Source organism: Fukomys damarensis, unplaced genomic scaffold (genome assembly GCF_012274545.1).
Source record: "Fukomys damarensis isolate Sample0158 unplaced genomic scaffold, DMR_v1.0_HiC HiC_scaffold_36, whole genome shotgun sequence".
In the NCBI taxonomy this organism is placed as follows: Eukaryota; Metazoa; Chordata; class Mammalia; order Rodentia; family Bathyergidae; genus Fukomys; species Fukomys damarensis.
The window spans coordinates 28,861,635-28,887,659 of record NW_022900948.1 but is presented as its reverse complement, the minus strand read 5'-3'; the positions used below and the strand labels follow the sequence as shown (position 1 = coordinate 28,887,659).

The window sequence follows — 26,025 nt, the reverse complement described above, 5'->3', positions numbered from 1 at the left end:
CCAATTCTTTAGGAAGGAACCACACTGATTTCTGTTTAAGTTCCGCTGTTGGTGTAATAAAAGTTCACAGCAAATGTAAAGAATGAAATTTTTTTTAAAAATTCCCCACTATGTATTCTATTTATCATTAGGCATACTTTTTGGGGATAAGATGGCTACTTAGATCGAAGAGGAAAGAAATTAAGATTCTCATGGGTAGATTAATTAAATAAAAAAAGTATATGATAAAAATTATCTTCTCTTTTTCTTTAAGGTATTATGATATGGAAGTGGTGAGTAAAAAAGCCAAAAGACAAGCTTTCCCATTGTCTCATTTCTGTTATATCGCCCTCATTTTTAAACAACTTATTTCACAATCAAAGAGCTGTAATTTTGTGTCATGTCACAACCTCACGTGTACACACAATACCCAGACACGTGTATACTCTTCTTACATCTACGAGGGCTCTGAGCCTTCTGCCAACCTGGAAGAATTCATGTGAAAGTACAGATAATGCAGCTTTTCGTTTGTTTGTTTGTTTGTTTGTTTGTTTTGAGACAAGGTCTCACTATGTAGTTGAGACTGACCTGGAACTCACTATGTAGGCCAGGCTGGTCTTGAACTCACAGCAATCCTCCTGCCTCAGCCTCCAGAGTGCTGGGATTACAGGTGTACGCCACCACGCCCAGTCTAATGCAGCTTTTTATAAAGGAAAAACACAAAAGTAAAGAAACCAAGTGAAGGCCCTCTCCCGCCGGGAGCCGCCATTGCTCCAGTGCCAGGAGGGACTGCTTGAGCCCTGACCCACCTCGGGAAGGATAGCCATGCCTTCTACCATGAGGAGCCACCATCACTCCAGCGCCAGGAAGGTAGCTGCTGGGGCACCCCTGAACCCCTACAACTCCCACAACCCACCCCACCATGAACTCTCAGACCTCCTGATTGTGCCAGTCTTTGGATCCACTCTGCAGAGACAGAGGTGGTCATAAAGGGTATTTTTCTGAGTTCCCAACTTTGAACATCTTTAAAGAAAGGGCATGGGAAACCTGTAGTAGAACAGTGTGGAGTTCAACTGATCAGGAGGTTGGGGAACTCAATCTAGGCCTTGCAGCCCAAGGTTAGTCTGCCTCGTGGGGTTCTGCCATCAGCTAGCTGAGATCAGGGGTCTTGTTCTGCACATGGCTATGCATGTTGTATATTATGACAGCAGAGATATAGTTTGAAGGAGGCCCTTCAAATCCTTTTTTCTTTCTTTCTTTTCCTCATTCCACTCTGCAAATTCTTTCTTTTTTCTGTCCTCTTTCCCCAACTCAGTCTCTTGTTCCACCATATTATCCCTCATCTCCCTTTCTGTTTCTGCTCCTGCCCTAACTCAGATTTCTTCTTTTATCATTTTTTCTCTTTTCTTTATATTCTTTTCTTCTGTCATTCTACCTAACACAGGGGTCAGTGGTTTCAAGGGAAAGTGAGCCCCTATTGCTGTCAAGGAGATATATTCTTGTACTTGTACTTCTGCTCTGTCTATCCCTTTCGAATTCAACAGTTTCCTGAATATTGTGTGGTCATTCTATGTCCTCTGGCTTCACTTGAAACCTTCTCCAATTCTTTCACTTATCTACTCCTCTTGTCCTAGCTCTGTCTGAGCCCCCATTCTAAATGGTAAATATACTGTATTTAAAAGTTTGTCCTCTGCAGACATGTTTTGAACTGCTTATTGATTTCAATTTAATTCACATGGTTTAAGGGTGATAGACCAGTGACTACCACAAGTGGTCAGTTTCCAAGATGTGCTTGATCGTACTGTGTTGCTGATTGTATCAGCTGGGATAAAGGATTGTGGTTGATTTGATGAGCTGTTTTCTCTGATGGTATGAAGATGAGAATGTCTGTGGGTCGTTTGAAACCCAGAAGCTAGGGTGCAACTATATCAGGAAGATTTGGGTGATAACCCAGTAGAAATATAATTTCCCAAATAACCATAGAGATAGTGAGCAAAATGGAAGTCATGATTCGAGACTCTAGAACTTCTGTCAAAACTTCTGACAAAAAAATAGATGAGCTCAGGACCATGACAGAAGGCATGAAGGCCCAGCATAAGAAAGAAATGGAAAAAATAAACGCCCAACATAGGAAAGAAATGGAATCCATAAAACAGATTCAATAATTTCCCAAATAACCATAGAGATAGTGAGCAAAATGGAAGTCATGATTCGAGACTCTAGAACTTCTGTCAAAACTTCTGACAAAAAAATAGATGAGCTCAGGACCATGACAGAAGGCATGAAGGCCCAGCATAAGAAAGAAATGGAAAAAATAAACGCCCAACATAGGAAAGAAATGGAATCCATAAAACAGATTCAAACAGATATCCAGGAGATTAAACACTCCATTGAAAGTGTACACAACAGAATAAAAGAATGCGAAGATAGAATCTCAGATACAGAAGATAAAATAAGATTGCAGTCAGTGACTGTGAAAAGAGAGGTCTCTTAAAAACAGCAGGAGATCATGAGAAATTGATACAACAACTCTTAAACGATACTAAGAAGAATAACATAAGATTGACAGGAATTCAAGAAGTAGTAGGAGAAAATGTAAATGACTTTAAAAAGCTGTTCACAGAATTACTCACAGAAAACTTCCCAAATAGAGGGGAAGAATTTGACATACAGGTAAGTGAGGCATATAGGACCCCAACTAGCCATGATAAAAAAAATCTACACCATATAATAATCAAGATCCCAGAAACCCAACAGATGAACAAAATACTACAAGCAGTAAGAGACAAGAAACAAATTACATGCAAAGGAAAGCCCATCAGAATCACAGCAGACTTTTCAACACAAACCCTTAGGGCAAGGAGAGCCTGGAATGAGATATTTCAAGCACTAAAAGAGAACAACCTCCAACCTAGACTGATGTATCCTGCAAAACTCTTTCAAAATGGATGGGGAAATAAGACACTTCCATGACAAAGAACACCTGAGAAACTACATGAATACCAAATCAGCACTACAAGCAATTCTAAACAAGATCCTAGAAAAAGACAATGAAGGTAACATGAGGCCCAACAGAGCAAATCAAATAGGCCCAACAGAGCAAATCAAATAGGCAAGGCAAGAAACTAAAAGGAGAAGGTGAAAAAGTAAAAAAGAGTCAACAAAAGGCCAATGACATGACAATAATAAGTCAGTACATATCAGTTATAACCAGCAATGTCAATGGCCTCAACTCACCAATCAAGAGAAATAGACTGGCAGAATGGATTAAGGCAAAATCCAACAATATGTTGTATACAAGAAACACACCTAGTGCAAAAAGAAGCCCATAGACTGAAAGTGAAAGGATGGAAAACAATTTTCCATGCGACAGGAGCCCAGAAAAAAACAGGGGTAGCAATCTTATTCGCAGACAAAGTAAATTTCAAACCCAAACTGATTCTAGTATTATAGATGTAGGGCAGTACTGTATCATACCTCTGTGAATGTAAAATATCTTGTACCTGCTTTATGATACGTAGTAGTGACCGTGCTTTATTAGAGCTGTTTTTAATGATGTTACGCTAGAATGTTCTCTTTCCAGATGATGATTAAGATGCTAATAAAAAAAAAAAAAAACGGTGCCAGGTACCACAACAGCAATAGAACTTTGCTGTTTTCTGGGTATTATTCTTTTCTTTGTTTTCTTGTTTTTGCTTTTTTAACGGAGTGTGCTGAATGTCTATAATTTTGTTCAGATGACTGCAAAACCTGGAAAAGATGTTACTGCTATTGATGCACAACATACTGCTATTATTGGTCTTTTTATATAAATATAAATATATATATACATATATATATAAAGTGAATTTTGGGAAACTTTAACTGTGCTGTCAACTTAGGAAAAAGTTATCCCAGTTTACTGTGTTGAGTTGGCATTGTATAGAAATTAACAGCCTTTCGATCCCAGGTACAAAAAAAAAAAAAAAAGAAACAGAAATTAACAGCCATATTGGTCTAGAAATGTTAATTATTTTTCCATTTGTACAGGGGTAATGCACTGTATTATACATGTAAGGTCTTATCTTAAATATGTAAGAGTTTGATTACAGAAACTAATAAAGTATTCTCTAAATAATGAAGAAAAAGAATAATATAAGACTATAAGAGCAAGAAACAATTTAAATATGTTCAGGGACCATTTTCATCTTCAGAATTAAGGATTATTTTAATTTTACATCATTGCCTTTTCTCTTTTACTTTCCTTTTTAGTTTTATCATTTTAGGATTCCCTATTTTTAATTTTCATACAGAGATTTCTTTAACTGATCATAATAATTAAGCATAAAGTCACAAATTACAAAGTCATATTTTGCTCAATCCTTGAGTTCTAAATTATTCATTCTACTTACTGTTTTTAGATTAGTTTATCCAAAAATTTCCAGTTTATTGTTGTTGTTTTTTATTTTGTACAAATAAGGCAGAGTTAGAAAAGAAAGGACATATGGAGATACTTCAAAGAGCTGGGACTAGAGGTTCCATTTGACCTAGGCATCCCTCTGCTGGGTATCTTTCCAAAAGAATTAATAAGAATCATACCACAGTGATATATGCACACCAATGTTTATAGAGGCACAGTTTGTAATAGCTAAAACTTGGAAACAGTCCATTTGCCCATCTGTTGGAAACTGGATAAATAAGATGTGGTTTTTCTATAAAATGGAGTACTACTCAACCATAAACAATGAGAAATTAGAGTCATTCATAGGAAAATGGATACATATTGAGGATATAATCGTAAGTGAAATAAATAAATCACACGTGTGTTAAATACCGCATAGTTTCTCTGCTGTGAAAAACTATAATAGTACACAAGATCCTAATGAGATAATTAATAATGTGAAATAGGAAGAAAAGGGCTAAAGGTGTAGGGAAGGGTGGGGGAAGGTAATAAGGAAGAGGAAAAACATATGAAAAAATGGAAATAAAGTGTTTGTAAATGGGGAGGGGAGGAGGGGGTGAAGGAAGGACAGGGACAAGGGGAAAAAGTGAGAATCAAGACCTGTCACGTAAAGGTACAGGATCCCAACAATGAATGTAACTGTATTGTGTACCTAGATTGTACCAATAAACTCAATAAAAAGAAAAAAAATTAAAAAAAGAATCTGAGTGAATTAAAAAGTATTTGTTGGATCATGTGAACAGGAAATGAAAGAATCTGAAGAAATTAGGACAAAGATATAGAAAAGGTTAGGGAAATAGCCTCTCCCCTTAGCCCTAGTGAGATGCCTCATGAGTTCCAGGGTTCAGGGTTCCTAGTACAGGTACTGGTGAAAGGGCCATCTGTGTGCTCTAAATCGAAGCAGGCAGATAACTGACGAGGCTCTTATGCTGCAGAGTAAAATACCCAACTGGTTTCTCAACAGATAGAATGAAATTACTGTTGACAGTCTACTCATATCCACCCTATGCCACACTCTCGAGCCATGTCACGAGTGTCAAAGATGGGGCCGGGCGTGTATCTCAAGGGTGGTGTATTTGCCTCGCTTGACTGAGGTGCTGCGCTGGATCCCCAGCATTGTGCTGGAAGGGGGTCAAAGATAATGAATGCAAACCAAATAAATTGCATTTTAAAAAGAGTTTACCTGTTTTAGGCCATAAGGCATTGACTGCAATTTCATCTTTAAATTCTTCTGCCATTCCCAGCACACACATAGACATACCATACTTAGCAATGGTATAAGCTGAAAAAAACCACAAAGAATGATAATTTGGAAACAAATTAATTTGTGAATAAAACAACCAACTTCAAGGGCTGGGGATTTAGCTTAGTGGTGCCGCGCCTGCCTCATAAGCACAAAGTCCTGCGTTTGATCCCCAGTACTGCGGTGGGTGAAGGGGAGGATCAACCAACTTCTTTCTATTACTATGATCTCCCTGACAGTTTGTATTTTGGTTCTGGGGATCAAACTCAGGACCTTGTGTTTGCGAGGCAGGCAACAGAACCATTGAGCTAAATCCCTGGCCCTCCCTGACATATTTTTGAGAGTTCATGTTAATAACATGAAAAACACAAAACATAATTTTTACATGTGTTATGTACGAAGCTTTTATCGGAAGTAACTGGACAGACACAAGCCAGTTTTTTATATTCTGATATTTGATTAGAAGGAAAGTAATAAACTCATTTTTCCTCAAAGCCATAGTAGCAAATTAAACTACTGTCTCATCTGTTCTTTTCTTTTTATTGAAAGCTGATTCCTTGCACCACACACTAAAACAGAATGAAAGTGATGATTTAGGAAAACTACTGCCAGTAGCTCAATGGTCGGGTGTGTGCTTGGCATGGGCAAGGTGCTGGGTTTGATCCTTGATACTATAAAAAAATAATAATAATAAATAAATAAATAGCAGCAGCAGCAACAACAAAAGTTGGCAAACCAGGCACGGCAATGCACGCCTGTAATCCTGGCTGAGGCAGGAAGACTGCAAGTTTGAAGCCAGCCCAGGAACTTAGTGAGACCTGTCCAAAAATGAAATTTAAAGGGGCTCTAACCCTTCTGAGAGTGCTTGCCTGGCATGTACAAGGCCCTAGGTTCAAGTACCACAAAAAAAAAAGAAAAACCTGCAAATTCATTTAACCTAGTCACCTGCCAGAACTTCTTCCAGTTTTGCTTAGTAGCTTCCCATTCAGAGCCCCTTTCCAAATGCCAGGGAATTATACCGCGATAAGAGCTACATATTTGACACAATGATTTTATTTTATTTATTTGTTTGTTTTTTTGTTTTCTTTTTGGTACCAGGGATCGAATTTGGGCCCTTGCACTTATGAGGCAGGCACTGGAATCACTGAGCTAAATCCCCGGCCTTGACACAATGATTTTAAAGGAAGCATGTATACATAGATCTTGTTACTTATCACACTCACCTGACTTAAATCATTAGTTTGCTAAGAAAGGTAAAATATTTCATGGATAATTTTAACCAACTTTATTAAGGAATACATTATATACAATAAAACACACTCACTGGACATGAAAGAGCTTTCTGAGATGACAGAAATCTCAATCTGGAGTTGCATAATAGTCACACAAGTACTGTTGTATAATTTGTCAAAATTCACTAACCCAGTGGCTGGGGATTGAGCTCCATAGCACTGCGCATGCCTTGCAAGCACGAGGTCCTGAGTTTGATCCCCGGTCCAAAAAAAAAAAAAAAAACCCAGAAAAATTCATTAAACTGAACCATTAATATTTGTGCATTTTACTGAAAGTAAATTATACTTTAATTTTCAATTATAGGCAAATGATTATCTGTGATTTTCAAATTTTACTCACTGACCTAGGCACAGAAAACTCAATGCTGTCTACTGTGTAGAGATTGTAATTAGATATTAAATATATTGATTTAACTCCAAAGAGATTAAAGAGACAAAGCAAACCCCTCATCCTACTACCTACCACAGTGCTGCTTGAACCACACTGGATTTAAATTCAGTGGTGGGCTGAGATTGAGGATGTGAGCAACTTTACTCTTTTTCAAAAAAGGAACACATGCTTTAGATCTGAAAGTAAAAGAAAATACAAGTGAAGTTAAGAATTTTCTAACAATCTCTTCCAATTTCTAAGTGACATTTTAAATTACTCCTCCAGAGTAACTAAACTTGCTCCGATAATCAATACAGTAATTAGTGTTTACTTTTGTTTGTTTTTCTAGAATGTAGATGGAAAAGCAACTAACTTTCATGCTTTGAAACTTTACTTAATGGCCTGACTATATGATCCACTTTAAAAAAAATCAAATCCTTGATAGATTAGCATTATGCCCAACCAAGGATATCCTCAACCATAACAGTTCCCAATTCTGCCTCCCCAACACACTCATAACTTTTAGGAACAGTTAATGTGCTAGTCAGTCAGCGCTGTGCTAAAGAATACGGATGTTCAACGGAGAGACTTGGGTTCAAATTCTGCTTCTGCCCCTGCATCATGTGACTTTGGGCAAATTTTATAACATTCTTATTCTGTTTTCTCTTCTACAAATGTTGGTAATACCCACTATCATCTAGGATTGGCCACAAGATGAAAATGAGATGATACAGAAGAGATACTTAGGACAGTGCATAACTAAACATGAAATTAACTATTGCTATCATAGTAGTACATCTACTGATTTATTTCATCTCCATAGACATAGTGCTCAGATAACTCTAGAACTGCAATTTAGTAATGCAATTCCCAACACAGTCCCAAAGTTAATTTGTACAAATATAAAATGCAATTCAACTTAGGAGCAATGTATAATTTCATTTTTTTAAACCTGCTCATAAAGATAGGTAATTTATTTTATAACAGATTTGTGTTCAACATTTAAAAAAATTTTAAGTATTCAATTATAACACCTGATAGCTAGATAATATATTCCAGCTTAAATATTTCAGAATTTATCTCACACTCAAGGACAACTAGAACTCTGAGCCAGTCTCTTCTTCCTTTGAGTCACTTTTATTTCCCAATGTATAACACTAAGATTGCCAACTCCAACCACTCTCCGAGCTCACAAACCAAATACAATCAATTCAGGAGTTTTTGTATGTATTGTTTTTCATCTCCAAACATGCTTCACCTTTACCAGAGTGAAGGGGAAGAGGGGCAAGCAATATTATTACTGATTTTTATTAAAACACCTGAACTTGGGCCAGGGATGTAGCTCAGTGGTGACACCACCTGTCGATCCCCGGTACCAAAAAAAAAGACAAAAAAAAACCACCTGAACTTGCACCTTCAAAGCATGAACAGGAAATAAACTGAATGTATTCCAGACAATGAGACCATATTTTACACTCCAAGGGAAGAGCTCATTTCATTTACAATATAAACGTGAGCTCGCCCCGGATCTACAGGCAAAGCCTTCCTATCTGCACTTTGCCAGTCTGGCCCTCAACACGAGAATACTAATCTCAGGTCAAGTGTGTTTTTCAAAGTCACAAGCAAGTCTTTTTGTGTTCTACTGAAAACCTTCAGCACCACACTTAGATACAAGTGCCTTTAGCTTTGAGTCTGCTGAGTTTCCTGACTAGCCTTTAACCTGTGCTGCTGATCTGGCTCAGATCTGTTTAGAACTGGGCAAGTTCTCTGAGAACGCCCTGTGACAGTCTCCCCTGCAAATCTTCTTCTTCGTGACTCACGTAAGGTAGGTGCCTCTGGTGTTTACGCTCATCATCAAATCCACCTTCTTCGTAGGTGTTTCCATTGTGTTGGTCAAGCTAATGGCACTGGCATTGTTCACCAAAATGTCAATTCCTGTTTCCAAAGTAATCAATTTGATTTTAAGTATATGAGAATTTCTTCACACACATATGCAAATAAAAGCATTTACTCTATTTCACTGAACCTTTAATTGATTCACAAATACTTCTTTTATATAATATGACTGATCAATACACCAATGCAGGCCTCAGCAGCTGTCTCTAAATAGCACCTACAGCTGGGTGTGGCAGTGGATGCCTACAATACCAGTACTCAGGAGGCTGAGGCAGAAGGATCACTGAGAGTGTTTTAGGCCAGCCAGGGCAACTTAGCAAGATCCTGTCTCAAAAAATTTTTAAAAAGTGCTGGGAATGTAGCTCAGATCTTGGGTTCAATCTCCAGTACCAGAGGTGGGGGGGGGTCCAGCATCTATATGACTTTCACTAGCACAATAGAAATGTAGCCAGTGAACACAGTGCCACAGGAAACCCCAGGGAGCTAGCTTCCACCCTCCCTGTTCTCTTACCTCCTGGTCTTTCCTCCCTATCTCCACGAACCGTAGGTCAAATTCCTTTCTAGTGTTTTTCCAAGGCCTACAGCCCTTCCACACGTACTAGACTCGCTTTCCCTCAAGGCCCCTCTCTTCAGGGGCAGGGGACCTTTCTGGTCTTGGGAACTAGGAAAGGAGAAGGATCTTAGTTTTAATAACAGGCAAATGATCAAAATGGGTTGATTCTATTTCAGTGACTCACTGACATACACACAAATAAATCTATAATAATTATAATTTCTGTTACTCTATCCAGTCCCTACCTATATGCAATTTATCTTGTTTATATTTAAATGCACAGTGAGACAACATTAAATGAAAATGGTTATGGGGACAGGAGAAGGATTTGTAAATCCTATCAGATAGAGGTTTTGCCTACTCAAGGCCACTGCTGTGCAGAGACCCCTGTTAAAACCATCCTGGACTGAGAAGGAAGGAGGTGACATCAAACTTAAAGTCACTGGACAAGATAGCAGTGAGATCCCAGCACCTGAGAGGCTGAGACAGGAGGACTGCTGCTAGTTCGAGGCCAGTCTGGGCTAAACAGTAAGTTCAAGGCTAACCTGACTTACATAGCCAGAGCCTGTTTCAAAAAGCCATGGAAATAAATAAATAATAACAGATGCACCTTAAAGTGAAAATAGCAACTATCTCAAGAAACTCAAAGAATCATACTGTCAGAGACAGGGAGTTCCAATGAATTAGCTGAGGTTCCTCTTTGAAGGTTAGCAAGTTACTGATAATCATTCTCCAAAAGAACCGGGAGTGAAGGAACATGTAATTCAGGGTTATCAGAAACAAACAGGGGGCCAGGGATTTAGCTCAGTGGTCGATGTGCAAGGTCCTGAGTTCAATCCCTGGCACCAGAAAAAAACAAACAAACAAAAAAAACAAAAAACAAACAAACAAACAAAAAAACAAGAAGAAACAAACAGAGCTCATTCAACAGTTTAGATAATTCTTTTTCTTATTTTTCTTTTCCCTTAATCCCTATTTTTTAAAAAATACTTCTTTGGGGGTCAACCCACTTTCTGGTCCCCTCTGTCTCAGACAGAAGCTATCTTTCTCTCAATAAATTTTTCCTACTCTTAAAAAAAAAACTTTTGTAATGTAGTGTTCAAAATGTAAATGAAAATTTGCATACCCTCTCTTTAAAATATCTAGCTGAAACTTGGAAACCTAAATGCCCATCGACTGGAGAATGGATAAAGATGTGGTTTTTCTATAAAACGGAATACTACTCAGCCATAAAGAATGAGAAACTAGAGACATTTATAGCTAAATGGATGCACATTGTGGCTATACTCTTAAGTAAAATAAATAGGACATACTTAAGTAAATACCAAATAGTTTCTCTGGTGTGAAAAACTTAACTGTAAATGAGGTTCAAATGGTATAATTGATAGTGCAAAATGGGAAGAAAATGGCTAAAGGGGAAGTGGGAAGGGGAGGGGAAAGGAAAGAAGGGAAAAGAAAAAATGTGAAAAAAGAAAAAAATGGAAACAAAGCCTTTGTAAATAGGGAAGGGTGAAGGGGGTAAAGGGAGGGCAGGGGTGTGGGGAAAAATAAGAACCAAGACCTATCATGTAAAGGTAGAAGATCCCAATGACATGTAACTGTATTGTTTGCTTTAAACGGGGTAAACTTAAAGGGTAAAAAAATACATACGGGAATTTAATCCCAGGGCTTGTTATGCATTATCATTTGTTTTCATTGTGCTGATTTTTGGTGATCAAACCTCAGTTCCCTTCACAGTTTTCAGGAGAGGGTGGCCCCTTCTATGTTATGATGACAACTCACCTTCAGCTAATAGACAGTACTGAGCAAAAGAAAGAACTAAAATACAATGGATATGGGGAATGAGACATTCTCCTCTTAATTCCTCCCTCAAAATGAATGGGGAAACGATTTCAGTTAAATCCAAACTGGCCACTTTTGCTAGTAGGTGAAGTCATTTCAGATAAAAGGCCCTGACCTTGAGTGCAACTTTCCTTTGTCTTCTGTATTTAAGGCCTCATCAGTAGAGAAAAACATAATTTTGCAGCTCTCCTCTTCTCATGTGGCTATTTATATTACTTTGAAGAAAACTACCAGCTACCGGTTAAGAGGAGGGATTTAAAGGAAGGGGCCCCACTTGCGGCACTGCATTTAGTTCACTACACCACTGCATTCTGCAGCAAGCTCATGTACTATAAAGCATTACCTTATTTTCCACCGATCAACGTCCCTCACATGTGACACGTACACACAGTCCCTCCGGAACATCATGGGGTAAGAGTGAACATGCCTAAGGTACCTTGTTATAATACCAACAACTCTTAGCTTAACTTCAACATCTCCCTTTTAGAGGCTTATGAACTAACCAGAGGAGAAAAGAGAAATACTAAGATCTAAAAGAGGACAAGATAAAGATCTAAAAAAATGATTTAGAAATTGGGAGAACGAATATGCTTCTGATTATTTGGCATGGCAAGGGAATAGGCTTTGTGGAGATGAGGTGTTGATATAAAAAGTTAGGATTTTAGCTATAGAGAAAGGAGAATTTCAGGAAGGATGAGGAGTAGACCGGAACTGGAGAGGGCTCAGGAATAGGAAACAAAAAAGTTAGGAGAAATTTGTAAGGTAGAAAGACAGAAGTAAACTATTTTGGTTGCAGCAGGGAGGTAATGCATGGGTACAGAAGAAAGAACCAAAAAAGCCTGCTGAGATCAGAGCATGAACTACTTTCAATGCCAATAAGATATCTGTACTTGCCCAATACAGTATCAAAAAGTCACCAAAAACCATTTACAGTGACTAGAAAGATGCCATCAGATGTAAGCAAATGACTAAATGTATGCTATCATCAAGGTCCTAGCTTTATTTTAAGTGATACATTTGTTAGAGTACCCAAATTATTTTTAACAATTTAAAAAAAAAAGCTTAAGCCATGTATCTAATAAGAGCAAATACTACTCCAAAGACTCAGAAAATCCAACGTATCAAAACAAATTAAAAGATTATCATCCAGGGCACCAAAAAAATTAAAATTATCAGTAGTGCCTCCATATGCATGATTTCACTTTCCACAGTTTTAATTACTTGCAGTCCACATCAGCCTGAAAACATTAAACAGAAAATTCCAGAAATAATTCATGTTTAGACTGACCTGTCATTCTGAGAGACATAATGAACCCTTGATCCATCCTACTCCATATTATCCAAGACCTGAACCATCCCCTTGTGTATCATATCCACACTTGAAATAGTTTAGATCTGAAATGTCTCCCAAGAGTCTCATGTGTGCAGAGGTGGGGCTTGTAAAAGGTGACTGGATCAAGAAGGCCCAAACTCCACTCCCGGATTAATCAATCTTGCGATAAGATCATAATTTTACCTCATTATTAAGAAGTGATAGCAACTCAGGAGGTGAGGCCTAGCTGAAGTGAGTAGGTCACATCCCCTTGGGACTGTATCTGGCCCCCGGTCTCTTCCTCCCTGGGTCTTTCCCTTTCTGCTTCCTGGCTGCCACAGGCCTAAGAGCAACAAGCCAACCAGGGACTGAAATCTTTAAAACCGTGCGTCAAAATAAATCTTTACCTCTTTAAATTGTGTGTCTTAACTATATGTATCTGGTTACAGTGATGAAAATCGAACACAACACTACTCCTCTGAGTCAATCTTGGTTATCAGATTGATACTCTATCATAATACCTATGTTCAAGTAAACATCATTTTACTTTACAATGGCCCTAAGCTGTAAAAGTAGTGAGGCTGGCATTGAGATGGGTCCCAAAGAAGTTGTAAAGTGCTTCCTGTGAAAGGTCTCTCAACCTAAGAAAAGAAAACTATTGTTCTGATGAGATTGCTAAGGTCTATGGTAAAAATGAATTTTCTATAGATGAACCTGTGAAAAAGGTAAAAGAAATTCAGGCTAGTTATTCTAGAATGCTGGGGTGAGTTATGCACCTTAAACCCACCGGTTACAAGAAAAAGGGAAGACCTCCAGTCACATAACTATCATAGCACATTATTATCGTTCTATTTCATTATTCCTTATTGTTGTTAGCCTTTTATTGAGCATGATTTAAAAATTGAACTGTATCAGAAGTATGTCTGTACAGGTTAAAAACACATACAGTGGTACCTCAGTTTACAGACTTCATCAGGTACAGAGGTAGCACTGTATAGAGTTGTGATTTAGGTCTAAGAGGCTCCCCACAAAGTCTCATGTGTCCAGAGACAGAACGTGTGGAAGGTGATTTGGGTCGTGGGGATGATGCAATCATCAGGGGACTGATCCGTGATGAGTTCATAGCTTACCGTGTTATTAGGATGTGGGGCCTAGCTGAAAGAGGTGTGTCACTGGGATGTCATTTTAGAATGTATATCTCTCTCCCCAGCTCCACCTTTCTCTCTCTTACTTTCTTGCTGCCACAAGGAGAATGGTTTTCTTCCTCCACACCCTTCCACCATGATGTTTCTGCCTTGGAGCCAGCTTACCATGGACTGACTGCCCCGAACCATAAGCCAAATTAAAACTCCTCCTTTAAGCTGCGGATACTGGGTACTTGTCCCACCAATAGAAAATTTACTACTATCCATAGTTTTAGGCATCTACTGGGTATTGATAGACTCATATTTTATCCATATTCAATAATTATTTCAATAAGGCACTACCTCCAAATTTCTCGACTGCTTTCTCCACTGCACTGTTGATTTGCTGTTCATCTCTCACATCCACAATACATGGCAAGGCTTTTCCTCCAGCTGCTTCAACTACAAAGGGTAAACAAACAAAAAAGCATTAAAGTATTCAAATATTACACCTTCCATTCTGATATAATAGGCAAAAGAAAAAAGCACTCTTTTCAGAAAATCAATATAAATAACTGTCTTATAATTACTAGTGACTCCAATACACAGGATCACATCCAGCTATGTCAACTCTATTAAAAGAAAGCCAGGCATGGTGGTGCACTCTTGTAATCCCAGCACTTGGTAGGCTGAGGCAGAAGAATGGTCTTCAGTTCAAGAACACCCTGGGCTAGGTAGTGAGTTCAAGGCTAGTTTAAACTACACGGTGAGAACCATCACCCTCCTGAGACTTTTTTTTTAAACTGGAGTCTCTCATATCACTTAAAAGTGGTAGAGAAAAAAAGCAACTCCAGCTCTTGAGTAAAATAAACACTCTTTTGGGTTTTGGTTTGTTTTTTAGTACCGGGGATTGAACTCAGGACACTGCGCTTTGCCAGGCAGGCATAGTGCCATCCAGCTACATCCCAGCACAAAATAAATACTCTTTAAAACAAGACAAATACTTCTTTATTTTTAGAATAGCTTTCTTTTTTTTTTCTTTTTTTGGTAGGGTGGGGGGGGTGTTTGAGGAAGGGTCTCCCTCTAAGTTCAGGCTGGCTCTGAACTCACTATGTAGCCCAGGCTGGTCCCAAACTCACAGTAATCCTCATGTTTCAGCCTCCTGAGTGCTGGGATTACAGGTGCGTACCACCACACCCGGCTCTCACAAAAAATAAGACCTAACTGGAAAATAAATTTAAACTATAATCATTACCATAGTGATAGCCAGTGTCATGCAGAAGATTGTACCTCACTATTCTTACTCAACAGCTACCCTGTAATGGCAAGGAAAGGCTGATTGGGGCTGGCATTTTTGATCTCTAGTTAGGTCTTATTTTCAGGGAAACACAGGTAATTCAAACTAAACTAAATTATGGATTGATACCACTGTGAGGGCATTTGATGAAATGGCGAAGGTCACACTCACTCTCTTCAGCGGCAGTAAAGATGGTGCCTGGAAGTTTGGGGTGTGACTGGGCAGTCTTTGCAGCAATGACAATATTTGCTCCATCCTTTGCAGCTTTCAAGGCAATGGCTTTGCCAATGCCGCGGCTTGCACCAGTGACAAAAATCGTACATCCCGCTAGCTTTCTACAACAGAGCAGAAAAATATCAGAAACATCAGTACTTCATTCCCTCATCAGTATGAGGAGCTCACGCACTCTTTCACAATACCCACGGTTGCTTCTCTGTGAGATTTTTCTCTACCCTTCCCTCACCACCCAAGTTACACTGTAGCTATGTTAATCACAATTCTCCCACTGCGCAAGGACTTAGAAATTATTCATGACAACTGCAGCAGGCCAATATTTTTGTGATCTGGCAAAAAAAATCTGCTCAAATACAAAGTAAAAAAAAGTTTTAGTAAGTGGTACTGGGGATTGAATCCAGGACTTTCACATTCAGCTATATCCCAGCCATTTTTTTTCTTTTTTCTTTTTGAGACAAGGTCTTGCCTAGGCAGGGTTTGAACTTGGATCCTCTGGCCTCAGCCTTCTTGAGAGCTAGAATTATAGGCCTGCATCACCAGACCAAATAATAAGGCTTATTTTTGAGTAAAGAGAATCCTAAATTTACCATATTCTTTAATACTTTTCAAGTTTTCTACAAAAAATACGTAACACTATATATTTAAAAATAAATAATTGTTCGGTAGTGCTCACGAGCCGGCATGATGGTGCACACCTGTAATCCCAGCACTTACTTGGGGGGCTGATGACACACTGGAATACTGTTCAGCAATACCAAGAGAAAAAACAACACACTGATACGTGGTACAATATAGATGAACCGAACATGTTTTACTAAATGAAAGAAGACAGTCGCAAAGAACTACATGTTAGACAGCCATATAATCAGTGGCTGCCTAGAGCTGGGAATGGGAGGAGCTGGAAGATGGCAGCTGAGGGCTGGGGGCTTCTTTTTGGAATGGTGAAAATGTTTTAAAATCGGTTGTGGCTGGGGCTACTGGTGCATGACTGTAATCCCAACTGCTAAGGAATCTAAGACAAGAGGACCACAAGGGCTAGAGATTTAGCTCAGTGGCATCACGCCTGCCTCGCAAGCACAAGGTCCTGAGTTTGAGCCCCAGCACAAAATTCTTTAAAAAAAAGAGAGCAGGGCCTGGTGGCTCACACCTGTAATCGCAGCGCTTGGGAGGCTGAGGCAGGAGGATCGCTATGAATTTGAGACCAGCCTGGGCTACCTGGTCTACCTAGTGAGTTCCAGGGCAGTCTCAACTACATAGTGAGACCCTGTCTCAAAAAGAACCGAGAGAGAGAGAGAGAGAGAGAGAGAGAGAGAGAGCGCGAGCGCATGCCACAAATTCAAGTCCAGCCTGGGCGATTTAATAAGACCCTGCCCACACTTGTCTAGCATATGCGAAGCCCTGGATTCAGTTCCCAGTACTATCTCCCAATACATACACACACACACACACACACACACACACACACACACACTCCATACATACACACACACACACACACACACACACACACACACACACACACACACATACCCTGGTGATGATTTTAGTGAATATATTTAAAGCCACTGAACTGTGTATTTTAAATAGGTGGACCAATTTGTGTGTGAATTATGTCTTAGTGAAGATGTTAACATGCAAACATAGAAGACTAAAAAAGAGCTGAGGGTTGATCAGACATATTCTTTGACTCAAATACATAGGAAGCTCATACAGTTCCTTCTGGCCACTTCATCTTTTTTTTTTTTTTTTTCCTTCTGTAATGCAGATGGAACTCAGGACCTGCCACTCGCAAGACAGGCATGGCACCTCTGAGCTAAATCCCCAGCCCACCACTTTATTCTTTATGTCCATCTTAACTTTAAGCTCTCTACTTAGTTTTTAAGTGAGAAGAAAACATCAGGGAGGGAAGCATACTGTCATGTTTACTTTCTAAGGGCTAATATTTCTATTTGCTTAAGGAGAAGGATGAAAAAGTGACAATGACAAAGAGCAAAGCAGTAAACAGTCAAGCTTGCTAATGAAAGAACATAAGGCTCTTGCCAAAACCTGGAGGATTATCCTAAGGCAAGGTAACAGGAGAGAGGAGAAGTGGTTTTAAAACAAGGAATAATAACCACTTTGGAAAGGAGAAAGAAAAGTAAACTTGAGGGAAGAGAGAGAGAGGCACAGGCTTTTTATGGTGAAATTGCAAACATACAGAAAGCATGTAAAAGCTTAAGAAACAAAATCAAGCCGGGCGTGGTGGTGCACACCTGATATCCCAGCGCTTGGGAAGCTGAGGCAGGAGGATCGCTGTGAGTTCGAGACCAGCCTGGGCTACATAGTGAGTTCCAGGTCAGTCTCAACAACATAGTGAGACCCTGTCTCAACCCCCCAACAAAAGAGATTCACAGTTAACTAGAATGCCCTTTTATAGGTCTTTGGGGTTGTCTTCTCTGAAGAACCCAAACATCCTCTTTGCCTTTTTCTATTTGTTCTGGATTTGTTGTGGGGTTTTTTGTTTCATAGCTTTTTTTTTATTATTGCAATTTAGTTATACAGATTAATGGGTCTCATTTTGGTTTTGCCTAACTTTGAACTTTATGTATAGAATCATACAGTACATGTTGTTCTAGGATTTGCTTCTTTTCAAACACTGTTTGGAGATTTATCCGTGTTGGTCCAAGAAAGTATACTTGTTTCATTTATATCATTATATGAGATTCCACATATGAACATGCTACCAATTATTTATTCATTCTATTGGTATGGACTTTGGGGATGGCTTCTAGATGTGTGTTCTCTATTACATACAATGCTGCTATAAATATTGTTATACCCATCTTCCAACTTGTGCAAGAGTTTCTAGTCTACAGCACATACCTACTAGTCAAATTTATGGCTTATCGTACATTGTTGTGCAAAGATAATAATAAATTCTTTGACATTCTTTCCATCAAAAAGAAGAGTATATTCCACCCCCCATTTTTCTTTTTCTTTTTGGTGTCAGGGATTGAACTTAGAACCTTGTGCTTGTGAGGCAGGTGCAAGCACCACTGATCTAAATCCCTGCCCAGCCTCTTCCCCCCGCTCCTCCTTTTGAGTCTGTGGTGGCTTTATGGCTTTCTTTTTTCCAAAAGAATGTGATGAAAATGGAACTCTTGGACCTCAAAGCCAAAAGATGGCTGGCAGTTTCCACTTTCGCCCTCTTAGAAGCCAGATGCTACACTGCACAGAAGTGAACTCATTACTAAATGACAAGCGACCATGTGGAGAGAAACCCTGGAGGGTGAGAAGCTATTTGAACACCTTAGCCAAGCTCCTAGCTAAACACAGCCACACTGTAAATCTCAATTTACAGTATGTGGAGCAGGAAAACCACGCAACCCAAAAAATTCTGAATAATTACCAGTCATTATTGTTTTAAACCTCTAGCTTCTCCTCTCCCTCCCTCTCTCTCTCTCTCTCTCTCCCTCCCTTTCTCTCTCTCTCTCTCTCTCTCTCTCTCTCTCTCTCTCTCTCTCCCTCCCTCTCTCTCTCTCTCTCTCTCTCTCTCTCTCTCTCTCTCTCTCTCTCTTTCTTTTTCTGGTACCAAGGATGGAACACAGCTGCAAGCTATCTACCACTAAGCTACATCTCTATTCCTTTTACTGTTGAGACAAAGTCTCAAGTTTCCCAGGCCGGCATTGAACTTCCAATCCTGCCTCAGCCTCCTAAGTAGAAAGGATTATAAGTGTATGCTACAGCCAGCTTGGGAGACCTAGTCTTGATAAGAGATGGGGAAAGTAATTCCAATCTGTTCTTCTTCAAGATTTTTTTTTTTTTTAATACCAGGGATCACTTGCGAGGCAGGTGGCTGAACCACTAAGCCAAATTCCCAGCCCTATCCAAGAGGTATTTGAATGTATTTGAACCTCTGATTTTTCACACACACACACACACACACACACACACACACACACACGCACACACACACGCACACACACACACGTCAATTTATCTAGCTGCACAAACAAAATCAGTTAAGATTTTGACAGAAATTCTACAGAATCTATAATTTAATTTGTGAAGAATTGCCATCTTTAGACATGTTCTAACCCATGAACATGATACTGTGTTTATTTGGATCTTTAACATTTTTTTTCAATATAATTGAATAATTTCCTACAGAAGGGTATTATGCATCTTTTGTTAGCTTTACTCCTGGATACTCAATTGTTTTTCATGTGTTTCAACTTTTTATTTGTAAATAATTTCAAACTTAATAAACAAGAATAGTAAAAAGAACACATAATACATACCCTTCCCTCAGATCCATGTAGACTTAATGTCTTACCCCACTATACTCAGGTCTCTCTCTTCTCTTTTCTCTCTCCCTTTTCCTCTCAACTTCCTCCTTTCTCCCCCTTTGCCCTTCTACGTATTTTTCTATGCCCCTTAAGAATAAACTGAGCAAGGCTGGGTGTGGTGGCGCACGCCTGTAATCCCAGCACTCGGAGGCTGAGGCAGGAGGATCACTGTGGGTTTGAGACCAGCCTGGGCTACATAGTTGAGCTCCAGGTCAGTCTCAACTACATAGTGAGACCCTGTCTCAACACCCCCACCTAAAAAAAACAAAGAATAATTTGACTTTAAGAATAAATGGCGCACAATCACTTCTCAGCCTTTTGGCTAAGATCAAGTGAAGAATAAGTTGTAATCCCAACACTCAGGAGGCTGAAGCAGGAGGATTACCTTGAGTTCGAGGCCATCTGGGGCTACATAGTGAGTTGAACAGAAAAAAAAAAAAAAAAAAAAGTTGAATACATCATGGTCTGTTCTCTTATATATCCATCACAGAGCTATAACACTGATATAGTAATTATTTGTATCTAATAATCCATCATCATTTTTTCAGATAGCCCAATAATGCTCGTTAGAGCAACTTTTGCTGTCCAGTACAGCACAGGGTCCACATTAGAATTAGATGTCCATTTGTTTCTCTTATCTCTTTAGTCTCCTTTAGCATTTTTATGGCATCTCTTATCTTTTACCTTTTATAATTTTGAAAAATGCAGTACCCCCCAAAAATACAGTCCCCACTCTTTTATGGAACACTGTGTCTTCTTCAGTGCATTGCCTCCAACCCACCTGCATTCACTATTAATTTTGACATCCAACCATAAGTTATCAGATTTCTCCACTGTATAGTTACTATTCTTTCCCTTGCAACAAATAAACAATCAGTTTAAACACAACGATCCTTTTAAATTATAGTATTTACTATGGAATTTTCAAATATATTTCAAAATAATATAGTAAGTTCTAAGTTTATTCAACAATTACCAAATTTTTAAAGCAATTATCAGAAAGCAAACCCCAATGGTTAGATTTCAACTATGAAAACTTCAGAGCAGTATTCACTTGTTTAATAGATAAAAAAATTTACATGATGTCATTATATCTAAGAAAATAATAATTCCTCAATAGCATCCAATGTATGGCCATGTTTAAATTCTCATAACATTCTCAATAATGTCATTTTATAGTTAGACTGATATAATCAGAATCCAGTAAGGATCTTGTGTTGAATTTGTTAAATTTTGTAAATCCCTCTAACCTGCACCAGTTTCCCTTCCATTCTTTTTTTTTCTTTTTTCTTTTTGTACTGGGGATCGAACTCTGAACCTTGAGCTTGGGAGGCAGGCAGTGGAACCACTGAGCTAAATCCCCAGCCCCTCCCTTTCTATTCTTAATGCCACTTACTTGTTGAAAGGTATAGATCATTTGTCCTGTAGCAGAGCCCATATTCAGGATTCTGAACTCATTTTTATTGCTGTATAATATATTTCTACATATTTCTATATTTCTTGCAGAGTTTTGCTCATGTATAAAAGCCTAGATTATTTTCCTTCACTAACTTTTACATCTTGGAACTTTTAAACTTTAATTTTAATAATTTAATTAAATGCAATTTAATTAAATATAATTTAATAATTTTATTAAACAAAAAAATTTTCGTTTTCTGCGTAGGATAATGAAACAGAGATAACAGCACATTTTTATTTCATTATTATCTATATTTTTATGTATAATTTACTTCAGTCAGAAGAAAAAGTATTACCGGATGGAAGGTTTGAGATGCAAGAAGATATGAAAACCAAAGATACTAATAAGTACAAAAATCTTTTTTAAAAAAAGTACAATAATAGTAAAATAATGCTGTGGAGTGAAAAAAACAAAGATTGAAATATATTGTTACAATATGAACTCCAATGTTTACGAAGTTTAACTTTTTAAGTCTTTGAATTATTTGGAAAAATGACCAATTCTATCTATTTACTTTAGATATTGGTAAGTTATACACACATGATAAAATTTCTGTGTTAAGAGGCTGGAGGTTTAGGTTGGTGGGAGACCATTCGCTTAGTATGCAAAAGAACCTGTGTTTAATAATAGCATAATAAAAAATAAGTCTAGGTTAAATATTTAATAAACAGAAATCCCAGACCTTGACAGTTTTGCTAACAAAGACAGGATGCTAACAGAGATATGGCTTTTGGAAGAAAAAGGAGACAGGCTCTCTAGGAAAGGTTAGAGAATATAAAAACTCTCCAGGATCTCTCACCAAAGTCAGTCAAATCCCTCAGAAGATGTACAGACAGATCGCATGATAAAACTTAACAGATGCTGGGCTTGGAGGCACATGCCTGTAATCCCAGCATTCTTGGAGGACTGAGGCAGGAACACACAAGTTCAAGTTCAGCATGGGCAATTTAGTGCGACCCTGCCTCAATATTTAAAAATACAAGAAAAGGGCTGGGACTAACGCCTGGAGTTCAATCCGCAGTAACACCCCTCACCCCCAAATTACTTAAACTACTTCTTTTTTTCCTGTATGTTTCAGTCATAGGTTTAATATGTAATTAAGTTTATTTTATGCTAGCATTCAATTTTAATTTTTTGTCCCCTCATCTTTGGTAAGGGATATTATAAAAATGTACATTGTTTAAAAGTCAAAACCTTATAATAATGTACACTCAGAGATGCTTAGCATCTAACCTATAGGTAACTTGCTTCATTAAGTTTTGGTTTCTCCTTTTTGAATTTATTTTTTCAAAAACATGCAAACATATACATATATATAAAATACATTCTATATGTGTGACTTTCCCTTTTCAATATTTAAAAAGTAGTATATAGAGATATTGAAGTGATGTGTAATGAAAGTACTCACATGAAAATGTCCAGTTCTTGTTTTAAGAGGTTCTAACCTTTTACCTGTGATATAGCTGAACTGATTCCCAGTGGGACAAAGGGTATCACTGCAATACTGGCAGCAAGCACGGCAAAGTTAGCCAGACATGTGTCACTAAGCAGCAGAGCCAGGATGCCCATGACAGAGGCCCCTCCGAGCACAGTCCAAAGTCCTCAATATCGTTACATGACTAATACTTGCAAAATCTAGTGAAAACCTAAAGTCCAAATTACTAAATTTCTCTGACACTTCAAAATTAGAGAATATATGATGAAATTTTTAATCATTTAAAAAAAATTTTAAAAAAACACTCTACAGAGTATGCCTAAGTTCACGTGAAAAAATAGATACCCAAGAATAACCAGTAATCTTTTGAAGAATATTACAAATGAGCCAGTAGAGGTCCCAGATACAGTACTGAAATATTTTTTAAAACTAGAGTAATTAAAATAGTTTGGACCCAAGGGGCAAGGAGGTGGAACAACCTAAAAGCCGCCCAGCTCAGTGGTAAGAGCAGAAGTAACAAAGCAAATGAAAAATATCAAAGCAGAAATAATTTCTCAGATAACTACAGAGATGGTGACCAGAAAGAAAGACATAGTCAGTGACTCTAGAGCAGGTACAGATTTAAAAAAAAATAGAGGAGTTCAGAACATGATGGAAACCATGTACACTCAGCATAGAACAGCATAGGAAAGAAATGGAATCCATGAAATAGTTTTGTACTGATGCATGAAAAAAAAACAAAGAACAGAACAAAGTCCAGAAATAGAACTCTAGACATAAAAAAGAATTTAACATATGATAAGTAAAATTTCTAGCAAAAGGCAAACGATTCATTGTTTCTAAGGGAATGCTCACAAGGATGGCAGTGAACGCTTCTAATTTCAGCACTCAAGAGGTTGAGAAAAGAAGATCAACAGGTATGGTGGAGCACACCTGTAGTCCCAGCACTTGGGAGGCTGAGGCAGGAAGATCGCTGTGAGTTCGAGACCAACCTGGGCTATACAGTGAATTCCAGGTCAATCTGAACTACATAGTGAAACCCTGCCTCAAAAAAAACCCAAAAAACCAAAAACAAAAACAAAAAAAACATGAGAAAGGAGGATTGCTGAAAGTTCAAAGCTAGCCTGAGTTACCTAGTAAGTTTAAGGCCAGCCTGAACTACAAAGTGAGACCCTGTTTCAAAAAAGAGAAAGGATGCTCAGTGCTGCTGAGACAACAGGACAGTCATCTGAACCAAATGAAGTGGACTCCCTAACTCACTTTCTATAACAAAATGGATCTCCATATGCATATATACACATACACAGTACATGCATATATAATATGCATACATACATATGCAATATATATGTAATATACACATATGTACAGTATATACACATGTATGATGTATATATAGATATAGATATAGATATAGATATAGATGTATGTAGGGCGCATATATACACTATGTAGCCTAGGCTGGCCTGAAACTATGTAGGCCTACACTACGTAGGGCACCCTGGGCTACACAGTGAGTTCAAGGCCAGTCTGATCTATGCATGTGGTGATACCCTGTCTCAAAACAAATACATAAATAATAAAAATAAAAATGGGTCTAGGGGTGTAGCTCAGTGGTAGAACACTTACATAGCATCTGTGAATTTCTGGGTTCAATCTCTAGCATCACAAAAATAAATAATAAAATTTATGTAAAACCATAAAAGTACTACAATATCAATTTAAAAATATATCATGAATTAACATGGCTTAACAGGGTTGTCACAAAAACACTAAAGACTTAAAAGAACAGTAATTTTAACTTCACAAAAATACATGTCTTAGGGCTGAGGATTTAGCTCAGAGGTTCTGCTGCCCGCCTTGCAAGCACAAGGTCCCAAATTCAATCCCAGGTACCAAACAAATAAACAATACATGTCCTCATGTTAAACAAATAGTATAATCAAAGTCAATATGTAATTTTTTAAAACTGAGAAAATATTAGTAACACGCCTGATAAAGAACAAAAAAATTGGGGGTGGTACTGGGGATCAAACTCACGTCCTTGTGCTTGCAAGGCAGGGGGCGGAACTACTGAGCTAAATCCCAGCCCAAGAACAAAATTTTAAATATACAAGTTCTCAGAGATCCATCATAAATCTGAATGGTTAATCAAGGCAAATAAAAAGATATACAGATATCTTTAAGCCATGTTTTCTCAGCCTCTGGACTACTGATATTTTGGGGAATCCCTGTGCATGCTAAGATGTTTTCCTGTAGCTAAGACTCTACTCTCAAGATCCCATTAGCAACTCCCCTCAGTTATGACAATCAATACCCTTCTCAGATACAGATATTGCCAAATGCCCTCTGGGGGTCAACTGGCCTTTGGTTTATAAAAAGCTCTCCCTCCTCACTCATGATGAAACAAAGGCAAATTTGAAGTATAACAGAGTCACTTATTCTCTAATTTGATTTTTTTGTTACCAAATACGTCAACATTATGTTTGCTAACATTTTGGATTAGGAAATCTCATTGATGCTTTTGGCTGTCCAACCCTTTTAAAGGCATTATCTATGCATATAGCTATCAAAATTTAAAGTGCACATTATCTTTGACCCAACAATTTCAATTGAAAGAATTTAGCTTAAAGATATACTAACATATGTGCAAACAACTGACTACAAGGGTAATCATGGAAGCAAAGACAGAGTAACAATAACAACAACAACAACAACAACAAAAAACCTGGAAGAGTTGGTATCCCACAAAAGGGGACAGGCTAGATAAATAATGGTGTACCCATGTAATCAGAGATTATGCAGAGATTGAAAATAAACTCTCTGGGCATAGTGACACCTGCCTGTACTCCCAAGGAGGCTGAAGCAGAACTACAAGTTCCAGCTTCTACTGAGCAATTCAGTGATTTAGCAAGACCCTTTCTCAAAATAAAAACTCTTTGAAAGGTCTGGAGATGTAGCTCAGTGTGAAGACTCTGGGTCCAATTCTCAGTACTTGGAAAGAAAACAAAATGAAGACGAAGATTTACAGGTCATGAAAGTATATATACTGGTTATCTCAAGACAAGTAAAAGTAAAAAGGTCAAAATGGAATCTGCTACTACTTTTAAAAATATGTCTCTGGTTGGTGTACAAAATATGCCTATAAACCGGGCATGGTGGCATACGCCTGTAATCCCAGCACTCGGGAGGCTGAGGCAGGAGGATCGGTGAGTTCGAG

At 38.3% G+C, this 26,025-nt stretch overlaps 1 protein-coding gene across 2 annotated transcripts in view; it reads right to left on the bottom strand.

Moving 5' to 3' along the window:
- Nucleotides 1-26,025, bottom strand: part of Hsdl2 (hydroxysteroid dehydrogenase like 2) — a 68,037-nt gene that overhangs the window by 40,524 nt on the left and 1,488 nt on the right. The window contains exons 2-7 of one of the 2 annotated variants that reach the window (XM_010639347.3): nt 20,297-20,319; nt 15,521-15,684; nt 14,416-14,514; nt 9,146-9,260; nt 7,419-7,522; nt 5,604-5,702 (exon numbers count right to left, since the gene is read on the bottom strand). In XM_010639347.3, coding sequence (XP_010637649.1) covers nt 5,604-5,702; nt 7,419-7,522; nt 9,146-9,260; nt 14,416-14,514; nt 15,521-15,684; nt 20,297-20,313 — 598 coding nt within the window. In that variant the 5' untranslated portion in view covers nt 20,314-20,319. The remainder of the gene's footprint in view (nt 1-5,603; nt 5,703-7,418; nt 7,523-9,145; nt 9,261-14,415; nt 14,515-15,520; nt 15,685-20,296; nt 20,320-26,025) is intronic. The other variant, XM_010639346.3, reaches the window with a different exon arrangement.